Below are 27,818 nucleotides of genomic sequence, written 5' to 3' on the forward strand. Positions count from 1 at the left end.
TTTAAAATATACACATTTATATTTTTATTTCTGAAATGTGAATCATTTCAAAATTATCAAATGTTACAATATTTTCTTAGTATTTGTATACAAGGAAAAAGGAAAAGATAATTTACATATAAATACATACATAAGAGGTTCCTGGTGGCTCAGTCAACAGTTGGACTCTTGATTTCAGCTCAGGTTGTGATCTCGGGGTCATGAGATCAAGCCCCGTGTGAGGCTCCACACTGGGTGTGGAGACTGCTTGAGATTCTTTCTTTCCTTTTCCCTCTACTCTTCCTCCCCACCCGCAATGTGTGCTTGCTCTGTCCCTCTCTCTCTCTCTCTCTCTCTCTCAAAAAAAAAAAAAATATATATATATATACATACAGAAATATCAATAAAAATAGTATAGCTGATAACTCCAATGTTTAAAATATTTTACCAAAGCACTGTTATGCATAGTGGTTAAACACTACTATATAGCCTTCAATTATATTTCCTTCATCTACAAGTCATTTAAAGATAAAAAGTATTTAAATAAGGCAATTCTAGCTCCATTTAACAAACTCTTTGTATGTTTCATATCCAAGGCTTTCAAATGGTCATTTTCATTTTAAAAGATATCACACAAGAGCTATGTTCTCTTTATTGATGCATGTTTCGTAGTACCAGAAAAAAACCGCATTGTCTGAAAAAAATCTTCTCATTAATATAGAATCTTATGAAAATATAGGTAAGATAGTTGCAACCTGATGTAGACATTAGAGTTTCCAGCAAAAATACATTAAAGGATAAAGAGAATATATTAAAACCATCTTTAATATTTTCAGAACATAAATGTCACCATTTGAAAAGCCCTAAATACCACATATAGGGAAAGCTGAAAAACATTTTCTTTTTATTAAAAAGCATGATAAAAATCATTTAAAACATCCTTTATAATATATATCTACATTTGACTGGTAGGGAGTATGTTGGGCGTGGGCTTGGTTGTACTAGTAGCACATTCCCAAGTGTTAAGAGAGTCACTGACTTCTGGGTGTGCCTACCCACTCCTTTTCCTTTGAAAGGGCTAATAGTGCTCTAAGCTTCCTGCCTTCTTTAGAGAGACATGAAACTGTCACAGGTGCTGGACAATAAGAGGGCTATGTTCTAAAAAAGAAAAAAAAAGATATATCTATTCAAAAAAAACTCATATGGTTTCACTAAAACGTGAATTTTTACCTTTTTCATAATTAATGGGTGGTTTTTATAAAAATAAAGCTGTTTCCTTAGGAAAAAAAATAAAAACTTTTGCCAATCAGAATATCTTCACTGTGGGGAAAAAAAAAACAAAGAATTTTTCCTCTGAAAATAATGAACTTCGCTGCCTGGTTAGATGAACATTCATGGACTTATTCAAATGAAAAGAAATTATTGTGCTTCTAGAATCTAGGTTTTTTTCACTAGCACAGTCTGAGATAGCATCTGGAAACAGTCACCAAAATGTTAAGATTCAGAAGCAAGCATCCATGTGTAGAGCTGGACCCCTGGTAACTCAGTGCCACCACCACCAAAGGCCACTGTCCAAAGGGACAGATACATGATGGTGTTCTGCAGACTGGTAACATCATCTCATGTCCTCTGCTTCCAATTATATGTTCACAAATGTTTGAATTTATATTTAAACTCGATATCATTTAATGGTGGTAAAATGCCTAAGCCTGCACGGGACTGGTCCAAAGGGGGACATTTGACTTGGCTCTCTACAAGCTCTAGTTCAAAATAGGAAAGCATCAGAATCAAAAACTGCTTGATTTCCTGGACAGCAAATAATCTTCCAGGACACATTGTCGCTCCTGACCCAAAAGGCATGTAGTAATACTTTAACTTGATTCCGTTACTATAGAAGGTGGTCTTTGTCTTCCCATTTTCATCAAGATACCGATCATATTTAAAAGTCTGCAATAAAAATACAAAGAAAACAAATCTATAAGCTAGTTTTAAAATGAATTTATCTGTTTCTTGATCTGGATGCTCCAAAGAGTAATTTTCTTTTTTAATCCAATCTATTGGTAATTTAGAAAATTCCCCACCTTGACTCAGAAGATAATAAGGAAATAGGAACTTGACAAGAATGGATGGGAACAGAAAATGCTTTATAATACCTTCCATCCTGCCTGGGTGACTAGTTCCTCCATTAGGCAGAACAAGAAGGAAGAGTTCAGATTAGAAACTGGAAGAGTCAGTATATTAGCCACTAATTTCCTGGATTTGGGAGCAGGCAGTTGTTAAGGAAAAAGAAAGGCTGCAGCTTTATTATCATGATTGTAAACATAATTTAGCAGAGATGATATGAAGACAAGTATCACGAATTTTCAAATTCAGGCCATCATCCAGGCTTTCCAAAATACATGAATATTGGACATTATTAAGAAGACAATGCTTATGGCTTCAATAGGTTAAATCAGTTCTGCAATGGTATATTTCCTCTGTATTTTGCCTAAAGATTGATGGATTGATTTATTAGAGAGAGAAAGTGCATTGTGGGGAAAGGGACAGAGGAAGAAAGAGAGACATAATCTTAAACGGACTTCCGGCAAAGCACAGCACCCAACCCATGGGGCTTGATCTCATGACCCATGAGGTCAGGAACTGAGCCAAAACCAAGAGCCCAACATCTAACCAACTGAGCCACTCAGGCGCACCCTGGTAAATTTCCTCTTTATTTCCATCTGGGTAGACATCATCTGGATATTGAACTTTGATGAAAAGTCACTTACCAAAGGGTCTGGGTAGATTTCTGGATCTAAATGCACTAACTGCGGATAAAAAGCTATGATGTCATCTTTGCGGATGTTATAGGAACTGTCCTGGAGGTGCAAAGTAAAATCCTCTGTAGCAGTCCGGATGTTCAGGGAGGCACTGGAAAGCCTCAGAGACTCCTTGATGAGGCTATCTAGATATTTTTAAAGGAAGAAACAGGAGGAAGGAGGAAAGGAAGAACAAATCAAGTATTTAAAGGCTTCATAATATGGAATCTGAAATACTACTAGCAGCCTATAACACAAGCTGGATAAACTAGGGGAAGCTGGCCCGATAAAACTTCCCCCAATATTTTTTATTGCCGCTATGATGTAATCAATGATTCAGTTGTGTCTGAAGTAGCTTTTAATCTGATAATCCGAGTTTATAATAATCATTTGGTAAAGATATAATCTTTTGGTCATCAACGGCAACTAGACTTTTAAAATTTTATGGAGGGATCCCTGGGTGGCGCAGCGGTTTGGCGCCTGCCTTTGGCCCAGGGCGCGATCCTGGAGACCCGGGATCGAGTCCCACATCAGGCTCCCGGTGCATGGAGCCTGCTTCTCCCTCTGCCTGTGTCTCTGCCTCTCTCTCTCTCTCTGTAACTATCATAAATAAATAAAAATTAAAAAAAAAATTTAAAATTTTATGGAAAAATAATCTTATTTCTGCGTGACACTGGACATCTAATATAATTAGAAAAATCAGTAAATCACTTTTATGTGAATTATTCAAAGTTTATTACTTGTGAGATTTAATATACTGATAACATTTTCATATAGAAATATTTTTCCAGATGTTTAATGCCGCTTCAGTTCAGTGTTTCCAAGAACCCATTTTTATAATTACACTAACTGATGTTGTATGATAATGCCCTGGTGCCTGGTAAAGATATAAAGGGACAAAAAGAATCACCCTGCAAATAGCTAAAATAGGCAAATCCAATAAGCAGGTCTAGCCTGACCTTCTGGCCCCTGTCCTTTTAACTATCATGTTTTAGGTGTTCATCATGTGATTGTGTGTAAAATCATAGCAAGTTAGCCCTTTATTTTACAAATGAGAACAGCAAGTCCCCCCCCCCCGCCCCAAATGAAGTGATGTGTTTGGGGTCACCCATGGCAGGCAGAACCCAACATAGAACCTATGCTTCTTGCCTCATGATCCTTTCCAGTAAGACCTGCTACCCCTAACAACACATACTGGGTTTTTTCCTCAAGAGAAAAATAACAAAAACAAAAAGAATACTCTTTATCACTATAAAAATAAAGTACTTTTATATTTCTATAAAACACAGAGAAGCAGAAATAAGAAATGTAAAATAGCCTTCAATCCCATCACTCAACCCAGGCAGCTAATTGTAGTTTCTTTCTTTTTTTTTTTAAGATTTTATTTATTTATTCATGAGAGACAGAGAGAGAGAGACAGAGAGAGAGAGAGAGAGAGAGGCAGAGACACAGGCAGAGGGAGAAGCAGGCTCCACACAGGGAGCCCAACGTGGGACTCGATCCTGTGTTTCCAGGGTCACGCCCTGAGCTGAAGTTAGCGCTAAACCGCTGAGCCACTCGAGCTGCCCAAATTGTGGTTTCTTGATGGAACTTTTTCCTCCTTTATTTCATGAAAATGAGTAATATGCTCCCATTAATCATAACATTAGTAGTAAGAGTAATAAGAAATGAGATAGAGTAAGACAGGGCAGAGAAGCATTTGAGAATGTAGGGTCAGGAGTCCCACATTAACCCTGAATCTCATTCCACCATTCCAGCCCAGGTACAAACTTCACTTTTCAATGTCAATTTCCTGACCTATTCTATAGAAACTTGGCCCCAGTCATAGGATTGCTGTGAGGATCAAACAGGACAACACATATGAAATACTTAGCTTAATGCTACCAGTAAGTGCATAATATAGATTGACGATTACTACTTGTGAGACACAGTAAATGAAATGGAACATAGTAAGCATACCTAGCACTGGCATGTCATTCAGTTGCATTTGATTCAGACAAATAGGACTGCCATCAAGGCTGATTTTTTGGCCAGCATTCTCTAGTGTTTTATTCACTTCTTCAGTAGCTGCTTTCATTGCTTCAGGGCTCCTAACAAAGTGGAGAAAAGAAAAGATATATATATATATATATATATATATATAAATCATAGCGAGTTAGCCCTTGAAAAGAAAAGAATATATATATATATATATATATATATATATATATATATAATGTTTTCTATATCAAAAGATCTGCAAACAGATAGAAGTTTTCCTATCCTTTTAACTAGGGGTCAAGATACCAGAGAAGATGGGGAAAAGGACATTCCCCAATCACCTTTTACCGTGTTTTGTAATTGTGTTTAAGTCCTTGGATATTAGTGAGAATTGTTGCCTTCAAAGGCTTTGCAACACAAAAGTAAAACTTTGGCCATACTTTTATAAATAAATGTTTCTAATAAGGATTAAACGTCAAATTTGACATGTACATAGCAGTTGAAAAAGAAAATTGCATGTACGTAAAGTATCACCTAAATTGCAAATGGTATCAAATTTACTCTTAAAATCCCATGATTTCAGGTAGAACAACAGCTTTTCCATTCATATTATAATTTCCTATTCTAACACTTTAACTTGTAAAATGAATGCTACTTCGTTTTAGTACATGGACATTTACTGGATCCTTAGTGCCATGGGAACGGATCTATATAACATGATTGCAGTAAATTCTCAGAAATGTTTGACTGATAAGTATCTGTCTGATTGTCATAAAATGGCTACTGTTACCCCTATAATATTACATTGATGTTGTAACCTTACTGTAAATATATGAATTTATTCTAGATGGAGGTCTTTCAAGTAAAGACTTTGGAAGACATTTAACATTTGAGATAGATTAGTAATGGGTTTTTATATCTGAAATTGTTAATACAGTTTTTTTGAGACAGAGAGAGAGAGCGCGTGCACGCATGGACATGTGCATGGGATGGGAGGGGCAGAGGAAGAGAGAATCTTGAGTAGGCTTCATGCCCAGGGCAGAGCCTGATGTGATCTCACAACCCTGAGATCATGACCTGAGCTGAAATCAAGAGTTGGACGCTTAACCAACTGGGTCATCCAGGTGCCCTTAAGTATTTTTTATATTAAAGACATATGGTTACCAGCTATCAGTGGAAATTTGGCATTCCCAATGCTACAAAACAGTAATTTTGTGTCCATGTGACACTAAACACCTAATTTAACTGGAATAATTAAACCATTTGAATGTCCAATTTCCAACAGACTAACAGTTTTAAACAAAATCATGTAAAGTATATGTTACATATAGTGTTTTTGTTACATACATTTTAAAGGCGAAATCTAGCTAAAGCCCATCAATAATAATCAATATTAATAGGATTGGTCCATAGGTATCATAGTTGATCAAATAAACACTAAAACAGAAGTTACTAATGCAGTGGAAACAAACTGTTAATGCACAAAGGACTAAGGCATAGACTCCGACCTCTCACTGTCCACAAGTCAGAATCACTTAAATACATTTTTATGATTATGAAGACAGAATTCATCAACATAAGTAGGCATCATGAGGAACAGCCTGGGGTTGAAAGCAAGGGTTCTGGGCCCAGGCAGCCTGAACTGACCCTCTGCAGTGCATCCTTCCCCCTGGAAAGTTCTCTGCTTCCACAAGATGTGTGTACTAGTCATAGTTGTTTATGCTTTTGTGAGGATTGGAAGAGCTGATACGTATTAAACACTTATAAAGTCAATGTCACACTCTTGATTGATAGCATGAGAAAGTACCATGCCTCTATTTTTTTTGTTAAAATAGTAGCTTTTCTACTTTCCATTAAAATAAAAAAATAAATGGATAAATTGCTAGTTACCTAATCATTTGAAATAAGCTCCAGAAGGTCGCTGGAATAGTGTTTGCTTGTGATGCCCAGAGGATAGCGAGGTGCGTCTTAGCCTTATCCATGTCATCTAAGGTGGAAAGCATGTCATTCAGAAACCTGACCAGTTCCGAGATGTGGTCTCTCTTTCCAAGGTTCTCATGCCTCAAGCCCTCTGCCAGCTTTTCCCTAGCGTGGTGTGCCGTCTTGAACACATGAATGGGGAGGCCTGCTACCAGAGCAGGAAAGATTTTGTCAAATTCCTTGAAGTGGTCAAGGTTATTCAGAATAAGTCCTTTTTGTGCATCTTGCCCTGTAAGATCTTTGCCAAAGAGAGTTAAATACCCAGCTTCAAACATCACTCGGTAACAGAAGGAATACATCCCTTCCGTCACCCAGGCAGGAGTCTTTGATTTAGATACCAGGGGACATCTCATGACAAGTTGGAGGTTTTCCATCATGGCTTCTGTGAGGGAATTCAAGGCATCGCCCTGCAGGGTTTTGATGAAAGTTTTATTTATATTTTCAGTGGTATTTCCATCACTTGGGTCAATGCTTCTGTGCCCAAATGCCTGAGAATACATGAAATGTGTGAAAAAAGAGATTAAACCTGATACAGTGCTAGAAAATGGCTGAAAAACAGATTATATACTTTCAGGATTCTCTACTTGTTAAAAGCAAGGCAGGAAAACCTACAATTTCATAGCAGTCTTCAAATTAAATGGCCAAATCCTACTCTTCCTGGAAGGCCAAGTTGAAATTCCAACTCTTCGGTGAAACTTCCCTCAACCACACAAATTGTCCATTTCTTACTTTTCTTATACTACTGCATCTATTGGCATGTTAATTTGATACTAATCCAAATTTGTCTTAACCACCATGTCTTCCATATTTTTTGTAGATGAACTTTAACCAGGCTTTCATCTACTTAGAGCCGAGACCATGTCTAATATTTCCTTGCAGAGACTCACTAAATATACAGTTGCTTACCAAAATAAACAATTTTGTGGCCTAGGTGTGGTAAAACAATTATTCAGTGATAAGTTTCTACCACATGTGCTCTGGGAGTTATGTAGATGTCACTGACATGAAGGAGTTTGTACCTATTTTACTGATGGGGTGCCATCTGGCTCAGTAAAATATTTCATTTTTATTGCACTCTAGGTGATTAAGAAATAACAAATCTATACCTATTTTGACTTTTGAAACAATTAGTACCAAGAGGTTATGTCTAATTGGATTTATCGTGTTTCTAAGGATCTCCATGGAAGGGTAACTCTATTCAACATCTCTATTTTTAACTCTAAGTACATCAAAATGCTAAGTAGACTGACATACTAAAAAGTAAAAAACAAGAAGAATGCTGTATAAATGAGAAACTGGTTACCTTTGCAGAAGTAGTAAAGTGAAACTTTTTCCAATCCAAGTATTTTCCATGGCACAACACTTTCTGGTATGACAAGGGATTTGTGATGAAGTGGACATAGTTTCCCATCAATCTGCAGGTAAAAACATGACCATATTTCCTTTGATTTGCTCTCAGGAACTCGAGAGGATTGGCACCAAATTTCAAAGCACATCCCAGGTATGGAATCAACCCATTCTCCAGCGGTGGTTCACCCATTTGTCTGTAAGACATAAACATATGATAGATATAGGAAATTATACATTTTTTTATTTATACCTTTTAAACTTTTTAAAACTTTTACTACTGACTTCAAACTTCAAAACTCTACAGTTATAGTTTTTTTGTTGATGGGGCCCTGCTCTTTTCCTAAAATAATGAATTATATTAACCTAGTATGTTGATCAAAATAATTGCTAAATCCATCCATCCATCCATGCATTCCACAAACACTTATTGAATGTCGGCTATGTGACCATCCCTTTTCCCAATGATGAGGATAAAAAGATCAAAAAAGCCAACAAGATTCTTCCTCTCAGTACATTCTAGTGTTTATATTTTTCCCAGCCATCATTTGCCTATCTCAAAATGTTTTGATTATTTAAAGATATAGAATACTGAATTGCAGGGAAGATGGCAAAATTGAAGTTTTCAAAATCTTCATAGTTTAAAGAATGTTTAAAAGATTTTATTTATCTGTTTGAGAGAGAGTGAGAGAGAGCATGGTTGGGGAGGGTGGTAGGCTCCCTACTGAGCAAGGAGCCTGCTGTGGGGCTGGATCCCATGACCCCAGGATCACAACCTGAGCTGAAGGCAGGCGCCTAACCACCACCCAGGTGCCCCAGTTTAATGCTATTATTATTCTATAATGATAGTTGAAGATAAGAAGAATCTCATTTGAGAAATTAGCTTAGTATAAAATGAAATTAAGTAAAGTAAGTATTGATAGGATCAACTGTGATTCAGCATTCATGCTACCTGTTGTCTCTTTTTTATTGAAGTATAGTTGACACACAGTCCTTCATGCTATTTTAAATGTTTTTATTGAATAACATAAGCGTTAATTTTTCAACATAAACTCCTTCCCTCTTGACAGAACTACTTAGCATAAAATAATTAGTTTCACTTTATTAGTTCAATGATAAGTAAGGTTAACTATAACTAGAAATTACCAGGCCTGAATTAAAATACCTTAGAGCATGCGCGCATGCACACACACACACACACACACACACGGACACACAAACTTGTAAAAGAGAGTCAACACATAGCAATCTTCATAACTAAAGATATGCTGTGGGTAAGTCTATCTTTTAGAGGTTGACAACAGAATACTTACAAGCCCATCTCCCAAATGCTCTTTGAGCTCATCAGAAGGTAAATAAGTATTGGCTATGTAAGTGACTCTATTTGTATTTCTTGTATTACTGAACCAGTTATAAATAAATGACATATAAATAAAAGTGATGCTATATACATTTAGCAGTTTCCCAATTTACCATGGTTGATTATCATTAATGAGAAGAAGGTAATAGGAGGATCAAAGCAGGCTCTGTGGCTCTTATCCAAACCTAGACTGAGTCTATACAACACATAAGAACTAGCTGAGAAGAGAACATTCATTTAGTCAGAGCATCTATTTAATCCTCGTGCTACAAAAAAACCCTTTCCACTGCAGATCCCACATACCACTTGTATCCTTACTAATCCAGACTTCATCTTTAAATCCGCCCAGAAACATACACAGAAACCTTATAAAATTTCTGTATAATTGTGTACATTTTCTCATGACCATGGGTATGTCAATACTAAAAGGGAATCACTATCATTCTATCTTTTCTTAGATATAATAAAATACCACTTTTATTTTTTTTAAGATTTTATTTATTCATGAGACACAGAGAGAGAAAGGCAGAGACATAGGCAGAGGGAGAAGTAGGCTTCCTGTCAGGGAGCCCGATTCAGGACTCGATCTCAGGACCCCGGGATCATGACCTGAGTCGAAGGCAGATGCTCAATTTCTGAGCCACCCAGGCATCCCAGAAACCACTTTAAATCTTTAAATAAGAGGCACCTGGGTAGCTCAGCAGTTGTGCATCTGCCTTTGACTCAGGTCATGATCCAGGGGTCCTGGGATTGAGTCCCACATCAGGCTTGGGGAACCTGCTTTTCCCTCTGCCTATGTCTCTGCCTCTCTGTGTGTCTCTCATGAATAAATAAATAAAATATTTTTAAAAATACATCTCTAAATTACATTTTCAATTTAAAGCTTTTTAGGGGGATCCCTGGGTGGCGCAGTGGTTTGGCGCCTGCCTTTGGCCCAGGGCGCGATCCTGGAGACCCGGGATCGAATCCCACATCGGGCTCCCTGCATGGAGCCCGCTTCTCTCTCTGCCTGTGTCTCTGCCTCTCTCTCTCTCTCTCTCTCTCTGTGACTATCATGAATAAATAAATAAAATCTTTAAAAAAAAAAATAAAGCTTTTTAGGTTAAAAATGCTAGTGAGTGTTACAGAACACCAAATTTATGATATATAACAATGAAGGTAAAAGAACATTAAATGAATTAAAATGCAGTTTAAAGGTAAAACTTTCCTTACCTTCTCCTCATTCCAAAAATAAGCCATAAACAACAGCATACTGCTACAACAATCCCCCAGATCAAAGATATGGTCATCATTTTGCAAATCTAATGCAAAACTTTTAAAGAAGAGAATCTCTGAATAGAGAGGTAAAGATATCACTGAAGAGAGACTCCAGCTAGACTTTTATATAAGGTACGATCCTACATTTGAGTGACCAAAACAAACAATTAACCATTTGTTCATTCTATTAGAAAAAAAAATAACTGGCCTTGAACTAAGTCCACAGGTATCAGAAGAGGTTCCAAAACAATCAGAGACCTGCAATACTTGATAAGTTGAAGGTCTCTCAAACATATGCTGACTTAGCATTCAGAACTGGTAACAACAGCTAATATCTCAAGTTTAGTGTGCTTATAAAAAGGACAAAATATAAAAGTGTTCAGGATGAACATATCAAATAGCAATGTAAAATATAATAACTTAAAGAAAAATAAGCATACTTTATCATCAAGCTAATGGTTGGATCTTGTTACCTTTTGAAGAAGAAATCAATTTAAATGATTAACAAGAGACATGGTGGTTCAAGTTCAAAGGAAAGAGAGCTAGGTGAAATGTTTCTGCTGCCTCATGTTTCAGCGCTTTTACAAAATCATAGATATTTTACTATATATAGTAACACATTACTTACCTAACATTCTCAAGAAAGTATCCACATAAGTTCATCTTCCAATTAAACAGTTTAAGCATCCATTTATCCATTTTTGCTAATTGAAAACATGTTTATTAATTTTTCTAATAGTTACAGTAATACAACTTCATTTCAAAAAATTTAAGACTAACTGAAACATATCTCGGTAGAAAGTGAAAGTCAATTTATAATTAACTTCCCCTACTACTCGCCACTCAGAGTCGACAACTGTTAACTGTATGGTATGTATCGTTCTAAATTTTATTTCAATGTACGCATATACTTACTTGAGCATCTATTCTGTGCCAAGAATTCTTCAAAGGTATTTTTTAACAAAACGGACAAATTTCCTACTCTAATGGAGATTCTATTTCAGTAGATAGATACTAAAATATAAGTGCTATGAATAAAGTAAAACATGGTGTAGAGAGTATTGGGGATGAGAGCAACTTTAGAAATATGATATTCAGGGAAGAGCTCTTTGAGGAGGTGACATTTAAGATCTGAATGGCAAGAAGCGATTAAGTGAAAATCAGAAGGAAGAGAATTCTAGGAAGAGGAAACACCAAATGCAAAGGTCCTGAGTCAAGGATGAACTTGAAGTGTCTAAGAACCAGAAAAAAAGTAAGATAGATCAGAGCAGAGGCAGTAAGGGGAAACTTGGTTACAATATATAAGAGCTTGAGGTAGACAAGAGCTAGTTCATATACAGTGATGCTTTAGAGTAGGGAAAGACAGATTTTGGGGGGCAACAGGTCAAAATACAATCTTTAGCTCTGTAGATTGTTGTGTGTTGTCAAGTTGACAATTGAATGTAAAAGAATCTGAAGCTAGGAAGAAAAACCAGGTTGGAAATAGACTTAAGTCTTTAGCATTTGGTTGTTTTTTAAAGCCAAAAGACCTGAAAAGATCACCAAGGGAGACAATAAAGCTCAGGAAAATAGAATAGAGTCCAACACCAAGCCACAAAGCACTCCATTTATTGAGGTCAGTAGGGGAGCAGGAAAAGAGAAGATAGGTAAGGAAGAACCAGAAAGAAAACCAAGAGAATATGGTGTCACAAAAAGCAAGAGGAGAATGCATTTGAAAATGAGTGGTTAACTGTATCACATGCTTCTTCGAGGTCAAGAAAGATGACAAAGAAACCCTGGATTTGACAACATAGATATAGTTGGTGAGTCATACTCAGAGATGGCTTATATTGAATACGTTTTTTGTTCAATAGCATTAAAAAAATGAATACCACATTATGGACATTTCCTGTGAGAGGGAGAGAGAGAGAGGAAGAGAAAAAATTTTTTTACATATTGTATATATCTCTTTACTTTTAATGTGTGTATAGTCTTCCATTGACTAACTCAATTAACTGACTCCCTACTGATGGACATTTGGTTTGTTTCCAGATTTTGGCCATAGAACCCATAGAATTATCTCATGTTTTTTTTTTTTTTTTTTTTTTTTGCCTCCTTAAACAGAGACCACAAATCTGTGTGTGTGTGGGTATGTGTGTGTGTGTGTGTGTGTGTGTGTATGATTTATGATCATAATCAATATCAACCATTGTATGGCAGTATATAGATTTCTTGATTGACTTAGGCTTTTTGGGGGGCTTTGTGCATGTTAAATGCATTTAGAGTGATGTGCTTTTTTGAATTATTCTGTTTTCTCTATGACTCTGAAGGCTAAACCTTTATAGGCAGGATATCACAGTTAGAGGAAGCACCAACCTCCTATCTGAACAATTTAACGCCTTAGAGTCACCTCTCAAGCAAACAAATGAAAACAAAATACCTAGAGGAAACGGGGCATGGGACCTCTAAGTATCATCTTGCAACTTCCTGTGAATCTATAATTATGTGAAAATTAAAGATTTCCAAACAGTGAAGGGGAAATATGTTCACAACCCTGGGAAAACTTTTGTCTTCCCCACTACCTCTCAGAACCCTACAAACTCCTTTCAAATACAACCTAGTCAGTATTTATCTCAGTTTCCTTTACCCTGATCTATTCTTTTAACTCCTTCACTTACTATCCCTCTTCTATACAATACAAGCCCAGGAAATATACCCATACAATTTCTTTCAGTTGGCCGAGGGAAAGCAATGACTTGAATATCAGTACTCATATTTTTATTATATATGGTTTATGTGTTCCTTCTGAGGATGTCTCTTCTTGTTGTTGTCACATGTCCACAAATGGCATCATTACACCCCTAAATTCTGCTTCTAATCTGATGAGCGGGAATGGAGATGCTTGTTGCAGTTGTCAAAACTCTTAGTAGGCTTCATGGAAATACCTAAAAGATTCCCTGATGAAACAAGGGTATAAAGTTTCATGCATGGATTTTAGGAAAATCCCAGTGTGTTCAGCATGGTGTTCAGAGTACCAGGCATTAAATAAATGCTAGCTGAGTCAGAAAGTCCTTTTTTTGCTTTTTTATTCTCCACTGTTTCAAAATGTGAAGTTTTGTTTTCTCCCGCTCCCCTTCTGTCTCCAAACTCATATACTCACAGAGAATCTACTACTTGTGTCAAGCACTCAGCAAAACTGGGGATATAGTGGTAAACAAAGCAGCCATGAACCCTGATCCTGTGGGGTTTCCACTGCAGTGGGGAAAAGAGTAAGTGTCTTGATACACAAGGAAGGATGTTCTAGTTGCCAGTAGGTCCAGCATGATAAACGGGGTCTATCTAAAACTAGAGGTTATCTAAAACTTGAATCCCTCCATTGCCTGTCAATTTCCTCTTTCTTTGTAGAGTAGCATAAAGTACACGCTTACTGAGGTGCAGAGGAAACCTTATTCTGTGCCTCAGAGAATATAGGGCTTGAGTCTAATACCCCATCGCCACAGAGATGTATACAAAACAAGGAAATTCAAACTAGAGGAACAGAAAGTAAAAAAGAACAACTAGCGCTATCAGCTTAGGTAAACAGATGACACATTTAAGTGGTTTCTATTAAGAAATGCAGTAAACATAGTTTACATAGAACTTGCACATCAGTAGGATTGCTTTAAATAAAATGAACTGTGAATGTGGCCAAACAATTGAATCACACAACTTGTTTTCCATAATTTACAAGTCAGACCAGCTGTCTATGGTGGAACATAGATTGCCCGAATTAATGCAATGCTTTGCATTTTTTCAAGAGCATCTCAGTTCCCACAGATCAAGAATGCACATCCGGTTCCTAATTCAGGGCAAGTCAGTGGGAAACCAAAGTAAAATGAGTTGGTAAAATTTTGTTATGATTAATTCAGGGCTTTTTCATTCGCATTTAGGAAATAAGTCTATTCACATTTGATTCATATAATCTATTTTTCTTAGAAAATAAAAATCCCAATTATGTTATAGGAGAGATATAGAGTAACTGATTCCCAAATACAGTTTTGAATCTTAAACAAAAGGTGTTGAGGTTGTAAATGCTTAGTATATGCCCATTGAACAAATATAATTTGACCAGACTAGAAAATAAGAAAGTGTTAAGTCCTGTTTCAGACAATCATAATCGTTTTTACATTAGTTTTGAAGTTTTCACTTTTTAAAAACTTCTAACATACATTTTCCTACTTGAATAATCAGCTCAGTTGTGCAGAGCAGGCATTTAGCTCTTTTAATGATGAGAAAAGGGGTGCCTGGGTGGCTCAGTTGGTCAAGTGTCCAACTTGATTTTGGCTCAATTCATGATCTCAGGGGCAGGAGACTGGACTCCACGCTCAGTTTAAGATTCTTTCTTTCATCCTCTGCCTCTCCCTCATTTCCCCATGCTCTCTCTCTCTTTTTCTCTCCCTCTCTCTCAAATAAATGAATGGATCTTTTAAAAAATAAAAAAACAAGAGGAAAAGGCACCTGGGTGGCTCAGTAGGTCAAAGGTCTGACTTTTGATTTTGGCGTAGGTCATGATCTTAGGTCATGATCTTAGGGTCGTGAGATCGAGCCCAGTTGGGGGTCCCTGCTCAGTGGGGAATCTGCCTGAGATTCTCTCTCTCCCTCTGCCCCTCCCACAGAGCAAGTGCATTCATATGTACTCATGCTTTCTCTCTCTAAAATTAGTGATCTCTCTAAAATTAGTGAATAAATCTTTAAAAAGAACAGATAAGGAAATAGAAGTGTGAAGGTTTAGTGGCTAATGTTGCATAGCTTGTAATAGTTCAAATATTGGAGTGGTAGCTGGAATTAAATCTAAGTTTGCATTCTGACTCTGCCACCGATTAAGCATCTGTCTTTGAACAAGGTGCTCTCCTCTTCAAGCAAGAAAGCTCTTGCTTTCTTATCTGTAAAATAGGGATGATTATAGTACATGACTCATAATATAGATGTCAAGGTGAAACATGGCATAGTGCATAAAATGTTTAGCCCAGGGCTTGGCACAATCTGTGCCCTCAAATGTTTGTTGTAATTATTAAGTGGCAAATTTAGGATTACCCCAGATTTTTCTGAACTGAAGCTCAGCATTCCTCCTTTACAGCTCAGAACCTCACAAGAAGTTCATTGCAACCAGAGGGCACCTAACTACACATTTAGGAAAAAGTAAGCATGCCACCTACATATTCAGAAGTAAGTTGATTCATCAAACATGTTTTGAACACTCAGTATGTAGAAGGTGCTATTAAGTAAGCAATGAGGGAAAGATGAACTGATCATTTAGCAAATACTTATTTCATGCATCCATTCATATTAACTTAGCACCTACTTTGTGCAAGGCACTTCTTAGGTGCTGAAGATACAGAGGTAGATAAGACACGCTAAGTCTCTGGCCTCAGGGGGATGCTGCCAATCATCAGGAGAACAAAGCCACTGTTTGATTTCTGATAAAGAAAGCATTATCTCTATTACCACAGAAGGTCAGGCCACGCATTAGTGTTCTGTGCCGAGAGATGTTCACAGGCTTGCCTCATTTGCTCCACTTGCCAGAAATAGGAGATGGACACTGTTGTCTCCCTTTGTAGATGACTCTATGCTACAAAGCTCTGGCTCCATGCCCCTGTGCAATACCTGTTCTGCTGCACTGTATCATAGGGAGAAGTCCTTTCTTTTAAGTTAAAGGCAGGCCCAAGGACCTAGAATCAAAAAGGCTAAGTGCTATCTTGCTTTTTTCATGGGTCTCACCTTAATCAGAACTTTCTGGAGCTTAATCCAGGAAGAGCAACTGGACAGTGAAAGAAGAGAAGCAATGAGTCACTGGACTCATTGGGCCCAACCAACCTAGCCAGGGAGGTAAGAGAGCTCAGGAAGAGAGAGAAAGCAGAGTGTAGCCAGAGAAGGAGGAAACTGATGCTTTTCCCATTTCTTTCCCCCTACTTTTTACTTGTTATGATTATGAATATTCATGTCAAGTTTTTGTATGAACTTGTTGGAAATTTCCTGGGTAGATAGCTAAGATTGGATTTCCTAGGTCATGTGGTACCTCCATATCTAACTTTTTGAACTACAAAACTGGCTTCCAAATGGCTGTATCATTTTACACTTCCAGTAGCAATGTACCAATTTTTCCATGTCCTGGTCAATACTTATTATTGTCTGTCTTTTTTGAGTATAGGGATCCTAGGGGGTGTGAAGTAATATCTCATTATGGTTTTGATTTGCATTTCCTTAGTAACTAATGATGTTGAGCATCTGTTTTTTTTTTTTTTTTGAGCATCTTTTTATGTGCTTATTGGCTCTTATTAATCTTCCTTGGAGAATGTCATTCAAATCTTTTGCTCATTTTTTAACTCAGTTATTTGTCTTTTTATTGTTAGCTATTAGAATTCCTGCCATAATCTGGATACTCTACCTTTATCAGATATTATTTTAAAATATTTCCTCCCATCGTGTAGCTTGTCTTATCAGTTTCTTGATAAGGTGTTTGGGTGCACAAAGTTTTTAAATTCTTTTTTAAAGATTTTACCTATTTATTCATGAGAGACACAGAGAGAGAAGCAGAGACATAGGCAGGGGGAGAAGCCTGATGTGGGACTCGATCCCAGGACCCCAGGATCACAACCTAAGCCAAAGGTAGATGCTCAACTGCTGAGCCACCCAGATTCCCCCCCAAGGTTTTTATTTTTGATGAAGTCCAATTTATCTATTTTTGTGTTGGTTACTTATACTGCTGGTGTTGTATCTAAGAAACATGGCCTAATTTAAGCTCATGAGGACATAACACCTGTTTTCTCCTAAGGGTTTTATAATTCTATCTCTTATATTTGTATCTTTGACTCATTTTGTGTTAATTTTTGTATATGGTGTTAGGCACAGAGTCCAACTTTGCTCTTTTTTGCATGTGGACATCCAATTGTTCCAGCACAATTTATGGGAAAGAATGTTTATTCTCGTGGAAATCTCTTGGTACTCTTGTTGAAAACTCTTTAACCATACATATAAGGGTTTATTTCTGGACTCTCAACCCTATATTCCATTGATCTATGTGTTTGTCTTGGTGCCAGAACCTTAGAGTCTTAATTATTTTAGGCACATAGTAAGTTTTGAAATTGAGGAGAATGAATTATCCCACTTCACTCTTTTTCAAGATCGTTTTGGATATTCTGGATCTCTTACATTTCCACAAGAATTTGAGAATAAGGTTGTAAATTTCTACAAAAAAAATGTAGTTGGGATTTTAATAGGGATTACATTTATTCTGTAGAACAATTTGGAGAGTATTGTCATCTTAACAATATTAAAGTCTTTCAATCCATGAAATGGATAAAAGTGCCTTCCCACTTATTTAGGTCCCTAATTTCCTTTGATGATGTTTTGTAAATGTTAGTATACAAATCTTGCACGCTTTTGTTGTTGTTCAATTTATTCTTGTTATTTTATTCCTACTGGTGCAGTTGTACAGGAGGTTGTTTTCTTAATTTCACTTACAGATTGTTCATTGCTAGTGTATGGAAATAAACTAATTTGGAGATGTTGATTTTGCATTCTATAACTTTGCTGAACTTGTTTATTCTAAAAAAAAATTTATGGATTCTTTAGGATTTTCAATATAAAAGATCATGTCTTCTGAAAATGGAGGTCGTTTTTCTTTCAAACATGTATGTCTTTTATTTGCCCAAGTGCCCTGGATGTAATTTCTAATAGTGTTGAATAGAAGTGGTAAGAGCAGATGTCCTTGTCTTGTTCCATACCTTTGAGGAAAAGCTTTTAGCTTTTCACCATTAAGTATGATATTAGCTGTGGTTTTTCATAGATACTTTTTATTGTGTTGAGGCAGTATCCTATTTCTAGGGGTTTTTAAAAATGATTTTATCATGAAAGGGTGTTAGACTTTTGTTAAACACTCTTTCTACATCTATTGAAATAATCACGTCATTTTTGTCCTTATTGTATTTATGGTATATTTCATTGATTAATTTTCATATGTTGAACCATCCTTGCATTGCTAGGATAAATCACATTTGTCAAAAATGTTTATGCTTTTTATATGTTGCTATATTCAGTTTGCTAGTATTTTGTTAAGGACCTTTGCATCTATATTTTTAAAGAATACTGGCCTGTAGTTCATTTTACCTGTAATATCTTTATCTGATGTTGGGATCAGATAATACTGGATTCACAGAATGAACAAGGAAGTGATCCCTCCTCTTCTAATTGTTGGAGAATTTGTGAAGAGTTCATGTTATTTCTTGCTTAAATGTTTGGTAAAATGCACCAGTGAAGCTATCTGGTTTTGGGATTTTCTTTGTAGGAATTTAAAAAAATTTTAATGTCAGTCTTTTTTCTTGTTATAGGTCTATTTAGACTTTTTTATTCTTCTTGGGTTACTTTTGATAATCTGTGTTTTTCTGGGAATATCCATTTAATCTGGGTTATCTAATTTGTTTGTATACAATTGCTCTTAGCATTCCCTTATTTCTTTTCTCCTTTTTTATTTCTGTAATGTTGGTAGTAATGTCCCCTCATGTATTCTTCATTTTAGAATTTGAGTCTTCTCTCTTTTTTTGTAAAGCTAGATAAAGTTTTATCAATTTCATTAATCTTTTCAAAGAACTAACTTTTGGTTTTGTTGTCTATTGTTTTTCCATTCTCTATTTTATTCATTTCTGTTCTGATTTTTATTATTTCCTTCCTGCTGCTTGCTTTGTGTTTATCCTGCTTTTACTTTTCTAAGTTCTTAAGCTGAGAGTTTAGGTTATTTATTTGAGACCTTTTTAAAAACATGTTGTAAGTTTCTAAGCACTGCTTTTAGTGCATCAATTTTTGACATATTGTGGTTTTAATTTCACTCATCTCAAAGTATTTTCTACTTTCCTTTGTGTTTTCTTCTTTGATCTATTGGTTATTTAGAAGCATATTATTTAATTTTTATACATTTGTGAAGTCCGCAAATTTCTTTCAGTTATTGAATACTAATTTCATTCCATCATGAATAGAGAATATATGTTACATAATTTCAATCTTTTAAATTTATTAAGACTTATTTTATGGTCTAATGGATATCTGTCAAAACAATGTTCCACTTATACTTAAGACTTTGTTTTCTGCTGTTATTGTGTGGATGTTCTGAATACGTTTATTGACTCTAGTTTGTTTATAATATTGTTCAAGTTTTCTAGTTTCCTTTTGGCTTCTTATCTATTTGTTATTGGAAATTAAGTATTGAAGCCTCTATTACTGTTGAATTGGCTATTTCTCCCTTAAATTCTGTCAGTTTCACTTCATATATTTTAGAACTCTATTGTTAGGTGAGTATATATTTATAATTGTTATAATTTCTTGATGAATTGATTCTTTTATCATTCTAGAATGTCTCTAGCAATAATGTCCTCTTACACTTGCTTGATTTTTCTCCTATTAATGTGCATTTTTAGGAAATATTAAATATGTTCCAACCATAGCACAAACCAGAAAGTAATATGAAAATAACTTAAATATTGTTTTAGAGTTCATTATTTTTTTTCCTAGTGTAAAATACATTCCTGATAGAAATCTGGCTCAGTGCCATGTTCAAAGTAGTTAATGCTCATATTGCTCTCTAGTGGACAGCCACATACACTGACACTTTCTCTGTAGTGAAGGAAACCAGAAGAACCATGGAACCATGGAACCATGGACTAGAGCTTAGAAAGTAATGTATGAATCCAACCTACAGAAATACAGCCAGTGTCCCACCCCACATTTTTGAGCCAGCAAAACCTGGACTTGGGGAAGCCTCCATTTTGTTGTTATAAGCCAAGGCCCTTGGATTTACAAAAGAAAACAGTAGGACCAGTAGGGGCAGTGTAACCAAAACAAGTTGAGTTCAGTCCTTTGATGAGTCACAGAAACTATACCAGGTGAGTTGTCACACAAAGGAAAATTTATTTGCAAAACATAAAGACATCATGGGGACTTCCAAAGCTGTGACTCTCCAAGCAATCGCAAATGGCTTTATTTTGTTTAGGTTTAGGATGAATATTTGTTTTAATTTTATTTATTTATGTTTTTGAGAGAGAACACACAGCTGTGCACATATGAGAGCCGAGGGTGGTGGGGGGCAGAAGTAGAGGAAGAGAGAATTCTAAGCAGGCTCCATGCTCAGCAGGAGCCCAATGTGGAACTTGATCCCACAACCCTGAGTTCATGACCTGAGCTGAAACCCAGTCAGAATCCTAATGGGACATTCAGCGGCCATCTGAGGAGATGGAACTACCATCCTGGAACCATGGCCCAGTTCATCTGTAACCTCGCCAAGAAAGCTCTGGCGCTGATGAATGCTGCTGTGACTTACTCGAAGCCTCCATTGGCCACATTTTGGCACTGTGCCAGGGTTGAGCTGATTCCTCCAGCCTCTGCTGAGATCCCTACAGCTATTCAGAGATTGAAAAAAATAGTCAAGAGTACTCAAACTGGTAGCTTCAAACAGCTCACAGTTAAGGAAGCTCTGCTGAATGGTTTGGTGTCCACCAAGGTGTGGATGTGTTTTTACTTCAGCGAGATCATAGGCAAGCATGGCATCATTGGCTATAATGTTTGAAGGCCAATCTTTCTATCAACATCTCTTTTTATGTGGCTTGTTATTTGGGTGTTCTTGGACCATGTGTGATCAGACTGGTATTTGAATAAAATATGATAATGTATCAAAATCAGTGTTTTCTCTGTCAGATACTACATGGAAGGATCACAGTTTCTCTTGATAATAAGATGGATTGTCTTTTTGCTATAATACATTGATACGGCTCTCAGAGCATATCTTTTGCATAGCCTAAAATCGGAAAGGATGTATATGAATATACCAACCTGGGAAATACATTTATAAGAATAACATTCTAATTTGAAAATTTGAAATATATGATAAATTTCTTTTATTTCAGGAATAGTCAGGGGAAAGGTCTTGGGAAAAATAGGATTTGCTACAGTAGGAAAAATAGCAATACCATGTGCCAAAGTGATATGGTTAAATCATGTCTATGATATAAAGAATAAAATTTCAGTGGTTTCTTTTTGTTAGAATCAGAGATAGACCTTTTTGATAACACCCACATTTATAAATGTTAGAGTACTTGGTGGTATTCTAAGTAAGTATGACATCTTTAGCACCAGGACAGAGCTACTGAGAGCCACAGTAAATCTAATTTTGATGTGTGTTATATTATTAATCTATTCAGTTTTATGGTTTTTAGAACCCATCTTTGCAAAAATAAAATACCTTATGGATATTAAATAGTTATAAATTTAATATCCTCCATGGTTCTGAAGAGTACATTATATTCTGAAATAAATAGAAATGCTTGCTAAAAAAAAAAGAAGAAGAAGCCTAATGGACTGAGCTACCTAGGCGCCCCTATGATGAATATTCAGATAGGGAAGTCTTGTCATCATATGTAGAGGTGGGCATAAGGTCATGCATGTGCCTTAAAGGAACATGCCCATACATACATTATATGTTATGTAAATGAGGCCAGTGGTCCTCCTCGGGTGGAGATACTAATATTATAATGAGGTAAAGGTAATTGTTGATCATTCCAGAGGTCATTCCAAGGCCCCTCTGTGGAGGCACAAGGGGTTTAGCTCAAACTGGTCTGGGCGGTCTGGGCTGGGTGGAGGTCTTGTCAGGGCAGTTGCTACCACCTGAGGAGTGGTTTTGCTTTCAGCTGCCCTGAGTTAAGAGATAAGCTGGAAAGAAAAGCTTAAGAAAAAACATAGGACAAAGGTCAGTGAGTATAAGCAAGTGGGCAGTAAAGGTCAGGTGTTGGGGTCTAGCTGGTGACAGCAGGACCCTGGAGAAGCTCCAAACCCAGAGATCCTAGGATAAGTCCATTTGAGTTTTCCTAACATGTGGACAATAAAGAGAAACCTAGCAGTGGGTCAGATAGCCAGTTGCCTGACTCATACTGACCAAATGGTTGTTTTGCCAGGCTATGGTATTAGGTCTATAAATAATGCTTTTCCTCCTCTGATTACCTTCAAGATTTCTTTGACTTTGGTTCTTAAGAGTTTGACAACGCTGTTTTTAAGATTTTTGTTTTATTTAATATATTTTTGGCTTGTCTTCCTTCGTTGACTTTGGAAAATTCTTGGCCTTGTCTCTTCAAATATTCTTTTCTCCCCTCTCACTCTCTTCTTCTGGGACTCCAATTACATGTGTGTTAGTTCATTATCACATAGTTGTTCCATTCCTCTCCTCCTACTTCTCCTTCTTCTTTCTCCTTGTGTTTCAGTTGTATGATTCCAATGGACTTATTTTCAATTGCACTGAATCTTCTGTAGTTTATAGGCTGTTCATAAGCTTATTGAAGAAATTCTTCATCTCTGACCTCACGGTGGTTTTTTTTTTTTTATTTTCTAGCATTTCCACTTGATTATTTGATAGTTTTCATCTTTTTTAAATATAATACCCTGTTATTGCCCACTGTCCATTTTTTTCATTAGATCTTTTAATATTTTAATCATAATTCTTTTCAATTCTCTCTGATTGTTCATCTCCTCTTAGTCTGGATCTTTTGAATTCTTTATTCCTTGAAGAGGGATTGACTTTTCTTACTTTTGTAGAAGCTATCTGTGATGAGATTTAAATTCATCTATGTTTGCTAGTGGGAAATAAAAACTCACCAGGAGAGCAGGGAGACTCTACTGGCAACTCTGATCCAATTGGATGTATCTGGTCAAGAGCCGAGTCTGTTAGAACATATGACTGAGGCAGAAAGGGCATCTGAAAGCAGGCCTCCGCATAAGGCAGCCAAGCTTTCACAAAAATAACTAAGTATGTGAATATAAAAATTCACATAAAAAGCCAGAAAATAAAATATCAAATCTAAGATACCCCAGCCTGCACAGGGATTCAAACAAATAGCAACAGCACAGCAGGGATACATCTGACTCTATGGAACAATGTTTGTTTGTTTGCTTGCTTTTTAACTATAGATTTCAATTTTTAAGACAGGTTTAGATTTACCAAAGAAATGAGCAGAAAGTAAAGAGTTCATATATGCCCCCTCCCAGTTTCCCTTATTATTATTATTATTATTATTATTATTATTATTATCTTGCATTGATGTGGTATGTTTGTTATAGTTTATAAACCAATAATTACATTATTAACTAAGTCCTTGGTTCACATTGGGATTCATCCCTTGTGCTGTACAGTTTTATGAGTTTTGATGAATGCATAATGTCATATAGCCACCATTACAACATCATATAGAATAATTTCCTTGCTCCACCAATTTATTCATTACTTCCTCCCTGACAAACCCCTCTCAACCACTGATCTTTTTACTGCCTCTACAGTTTGTCTTTTCCAGAATGTCATAGAGTTGGAATCATACAGCATGTAGCCTTTTGAGATTGGCTTCTTTCACTTACAATATATGTATAAGATTCCTCTGTGTCTTTGCTTGGCCTGATAGCTCATGTCTCTTTATATTGCTGAATGATATTCCAGTGTATGATTGTTGTAATGGTTAGTTTTACATGTCAATTTGACTGGGCCATGGAGGGGAGGTGGTGGAGAGGGTGGGGTAGATGTTAGGTTAAATATTATTCTGGGTATGTCAGTGAGGGTGTTTCTGGATGAGATTAACATTTGAATCAACAGACTGAGTAAAGCAGATGGCCTTCCCCAACGTGGGCAGTCCTCATCCAGTCCACTGAATGCCAGAATAGAACAAAAGGCTGAGCCAGAGAGAATTCACTCACTTTGCCTGAGGTTCTTCAAGCTGGGACTTCAGTCCTTCCTTGCCTTAGGACCAGGAATGGAACTTAAATCATCAGCTGTCCTCCTCAGGCCTTTGGACTACAGATCTTCAGACTTTTCAGTCCCAGACATATATTATATATTCAAGATAAGAACAAAGCAGCCCAAACAGAAAGCCAGACTAGCTCATACTTCTCCATATGGGGCAACCTGGAAACCAAATATTTATAAGGCCAGATGGGAGCAGGGCAAGAGCTAAGGGCAAATGACAAGCAGTGCCCCCTCCCTTGGGACTTGTAAAACATTGCACCTCGGACGTGTTCTACTTTCATTTCCAGATACATAATCAATGTTTTTTCCAAAAGTCCAGCTTAGTGCCTAGAACACAGAAATGATAAAGCTGGGAAGAATTTGAGATGTGTGTGTGGAGCTGAGGTGCATGGTGTTGCAGAATGCAATGGGAGAACCCTTAATTCACAGGGTGAAATGTGAGCCAGAAACTTACTGTTTTATTATTGTTATTGTTTACTTACTGAATCCCTAGGGGAGTGTACTTGTAGAAACAGATTATATGTAGAAATGTCAAGAACAATGAAGAAACACTGCATACCCATTATCCCACCACCCACACTTGACTATTCTTAGCTTGAAATTTAAATGTCATCATTAATTTACTCAATTTGTTGGAAATGTTATTTATTTGAAAGTACTGAACATTGCTAAGGTAATTTTCTCCTCTTTTGTTTTTTTTTAATAAATGGGAAAGGGAGTTTTAAATCCCAGTTTAAAATTCTTATAAAACGTTAAGCTAAAACACCAAGGTCTTGGGTGAGTTTGTATTTATAAATAGTCATAAGCAGCTAAGAATTGGAGTTATATAAAACATTTATACTTCTTTTTTTCTCACAGTGGTAGATAAAGGTGGAAGATAGAGAGCCAGAAGGCAAAAGAAAGATAATCATAGTTTTACTTGGCAATCAGCTGACTAACCCTTCAGGTTTTAGTTAGGTTCTTAAAGAAGATTTTAAGTAGATGAAATATTTTCCAAGTACATGCCAGTGCTTTATAACACAGTACTCCCTTCCCTAGCTTGAGGTACAGTTATGCCAATAGCACTTTTATGTCTCCAACTGATTGCTTAAGTACCCACCCATGTAAATTAGAAGGACATCTATTACCTCTTATAAACTCTTCTCATCAAGAAAACATAAGAACCCAAAGGGCCCACTTAATCCAAAGGGGTCAGTCTTGTTCCCAAACACTGCAAAGAGAGACAAGCACAAAATCCCATCTGTTCACCAGTAGATTCTAGTTTTAAAATATTGTTGCTACACATTATGGCACTATTAAAAATTGGCTCCTACTGATAACACCAAATGCTGACAGCAATGTGGAGTAACAGGATCTCTTAATTCATCTCTGGTGGGAATGGTATAGTCATTTTGGAAGACCATTTGACAATTGATCACAAAATATAAACTACCATACAATTCAGTAATCATGTTCCGGGTGTTTTCTCAAATGAGCTGAAAACTTATGTCCATACGGAAACCTGCACACAAATATTTATAGCAGCTTTATTCATGATTACCAAAAATTGGGAACAACCAAGATGTCTTTCACTGAGTGAATAAATAAACCAACTGTGGTACATCTGTATTAGGGTTCTCTAGAAAAATATAAGTAATAGAATATATATATATATATATATATATATATATATATATATATATCTTTTAATGTCAAATTCTTCAATCTTTTAAAAAATATGCTGTGCTATTTGCATCTTGGTTAAATGAATCTATCCTATCCCAATGTCATAAAGGTATGTCTATGTCGGTATTTCCTTTATATTTTCTTCTGAAAGTTTTAATATTTTGGGCAGTGAGTTTTGTCTGCCTTAAATACTACTATATTCCAAATGTCAAGAGTGCTGGCCCAACAAAGGTAGAAAATATTTGTTAAAAGAGTGAAAGGAGGGGCCCCACCTGAGTATCTCAGGGAGTTAAGCATCTGCTTTTGGCTCAGGTTATGATCCCAGTGTGGTCTGGCCAATGTTGGGCTCCCTGCTCATTGGGGAGTCTGCTTCTCCCTCTCCCTCTGACCCTCCCCCTACTTGTGGACTTGCTCTCTCTCTCAAATAAATAAACAAAATCTTTAGAAAAAAAAAAGAGTGAAAGGAGAGGAAATGTTCAGGAGAAAACAAAGTAAGAATGGAAAATCAGAATGGTGAAGAGGAAATGGAATTTGTTTGATTTGTGCAGGGTAGAGCACTGCCTCAAGGCACACCTTTCCACACTTATTGATCGGAAATCAATGAGTGTCTATTTAGGACATGATAAATTCTTGTATCTGGATATTATCCAAGACAAAGTAAAGAAGATAGCTGCTGTCTGACTCAGCTGCAAGATCAAATCAGGAAATAATAGCATACAAAGCCGGGGCTGTCACGCACAGGGGGCTTCACCCAGCTGCTTAGACTTCACCAATTATGAGTTCTAAACTGGCTACTAATTTGACAATGTGTCTACTCTGTTGTTAGGTGTGTTTAATGAATACCTTATGGCCTCTTTATATTGCATTTTCTTATTGTACAGCGTTAGATAATACTTCTATTTTGGCTGTAAGTTGATAAAGATAATCTAAGTTTTAAGCTAGTGGATGTTATTTCTGGCTCTCATAAATTTTAATCCAAACATCAAATTCTCCTCTTGAGGTACTCTATTTTCCTTCAGCTGATGAGGAGATACTTTCCATAGCCTCACAGGCTCTGGCCTTTGAAGTGGTATTGATTATGACATTAATTGCTTTCATTAAACCCACATACATTGTCCCTTGAACCAATGTAAGAATTGTCTAATATTGTCCCAGAGAGTAACAGTACAGTATGGCACCCATGTACATTGGGCTAAGAACAAAGACAGATATTTTTCAGAAGCTGCAGTGACAGAAACCAGGGTTCCAGAACTGAGCCAGTGAAATCTCCTGTAGGATTGGCATTGTAGAAAGGGAGGATATGAATCACTGGGCTAAGTTGAAGGATGACATCTGGCTAGAAGAAAAATAAAGAACTGGTAGTTTTGTGGATGTGAAACTTCTGGGCAGAACTTACATGTTTGCATACTACGGGACTCTGATATATCCAAGAACTGAGGCATACTATTTTTTTAAAGATTTTATTTGTTTATTCATGTGAGACACAGAGAGAGAGGCAGAAACATAGACAGAGGGAGAAGCAGGCTCCCTGTGGGGAGCTCGATGTGGGACTCTATCCCAGGACTCTGGTATCACAACCTGAGCCAAAGGCAGATAGATGTTCAACCACTGAGCCACCCAGGTGCCCCTGAGGCATACTTTTTATCTCTTATTAATTACCTTGCTTTTATCA

General features: G+C 36.6%; 2 protein-coding genes across 4 annotated transcripts; one reads left to right on the forward strand and one right to left on the reverse strand.

Annotated features, from left to right (window-relative positions):
* On the reverse strand, positions 1-27,447 carry CYP7A1 (cytochrome P450 family 7 subfamily A member 1). 3 transcript variants are annotated; one of them, XM_038579363.1, is made up of 6 exons: positions 27,333-27,447; positions 8,041-8,281; positions 6,648-7,225; positions 4,737-4,867; positions 2,748-2,923; positions 1-1,926 (listed from the first exon to the last, which is right to left on the reverse strand). In XM_038579363.1, exons 2-6 carry the CDS (start codon positions 8,275-8,277, stop codon positions 1,627-1,629), a joined length of 1,422 nt encoding a protein of 473 aa, XP_038435291.1. In that variant the 5' UTR covers positions 8,278-8,281; positions 27,333-27,447; the 3' UTR covers positions 1-1,626. The 3 variants fall into 3 exon arrangements, with proteins under 3 accessions (XP_038435291.1, XP_038435290.1, XP_038435289.1); XM_038579362.1 differs by lacking the exon at positions 27,333-27,447 and adding an exon at positions 11,330-11,459; XM_038579361.1 differs by lacking the exon at positions 27,333-27,447 and adding an exon at positions 10,657-10,813.
* On the forward strand, positions 20,960-21,271 carry LOC119866701 (ATP synthase subunit g, mitochondrial-like). Its single transcript, XM_038579365.1, has one exon. The coding sequence runs from the start codon at positions 20,960-20,962 to the stop codon at positions 21,269-21,271; it is 312 nt and encodes a 103-aa protein (XP_038435293.1).
* Positions 27,448-27,818: the final 371 nt, after the last annotated feature.

Source organism: Canis lupus, chromosome 29 (assembly GCF_011100685.1).
Source record: "Canis lupus familiaris isolate Mischka breed German Shepherd chromosome 29, alternate assembly UU_Cfam_GSD_1.0, whole genome shotgun sequence".
Taxonomy (NCBI): domain Eukaryota; kingdom Metazoa; phylum Chordata; class Mammalia; order Carnivora; family Canidae; genus Canis; species Canis lupus.

What these genes read in the sequence shown, in the direction of transcription:
- LOC119866701 (XM_038579365.1), top strand. Translation starts at nt 20,960, where the DNA reads ATGGCCCAGTTCATCTGTAACCTCGCCAAGAAAGCTCTGGCGCTGATG.
- CYP7A1 (XM_038579361.1), bottom strand. Translation starts at nt 10,736, where the DNA reads ATGATGACCATATCTTTGATCTGGGGGATTGTTGTAGCAGTATGCTGT. An exon ending in ATTTTTGGAATGAGGAGAAG is followed by an intron (nt 8,282 to 10,656) that starts GTAAGGAAAGTT and finishes TATGTCTTACAG; the next exon opens with ACAAATGGGTGAACCACCGC. An exon ending in GAATGACATGCCAGTGCTAG is followed by an intron (nt 2,924 to 4,736) that starts GTATGCTTACTA and finishes AAAAATATCTAG; the next exon opens with ATAGCCTCATCAAGGAGTCT.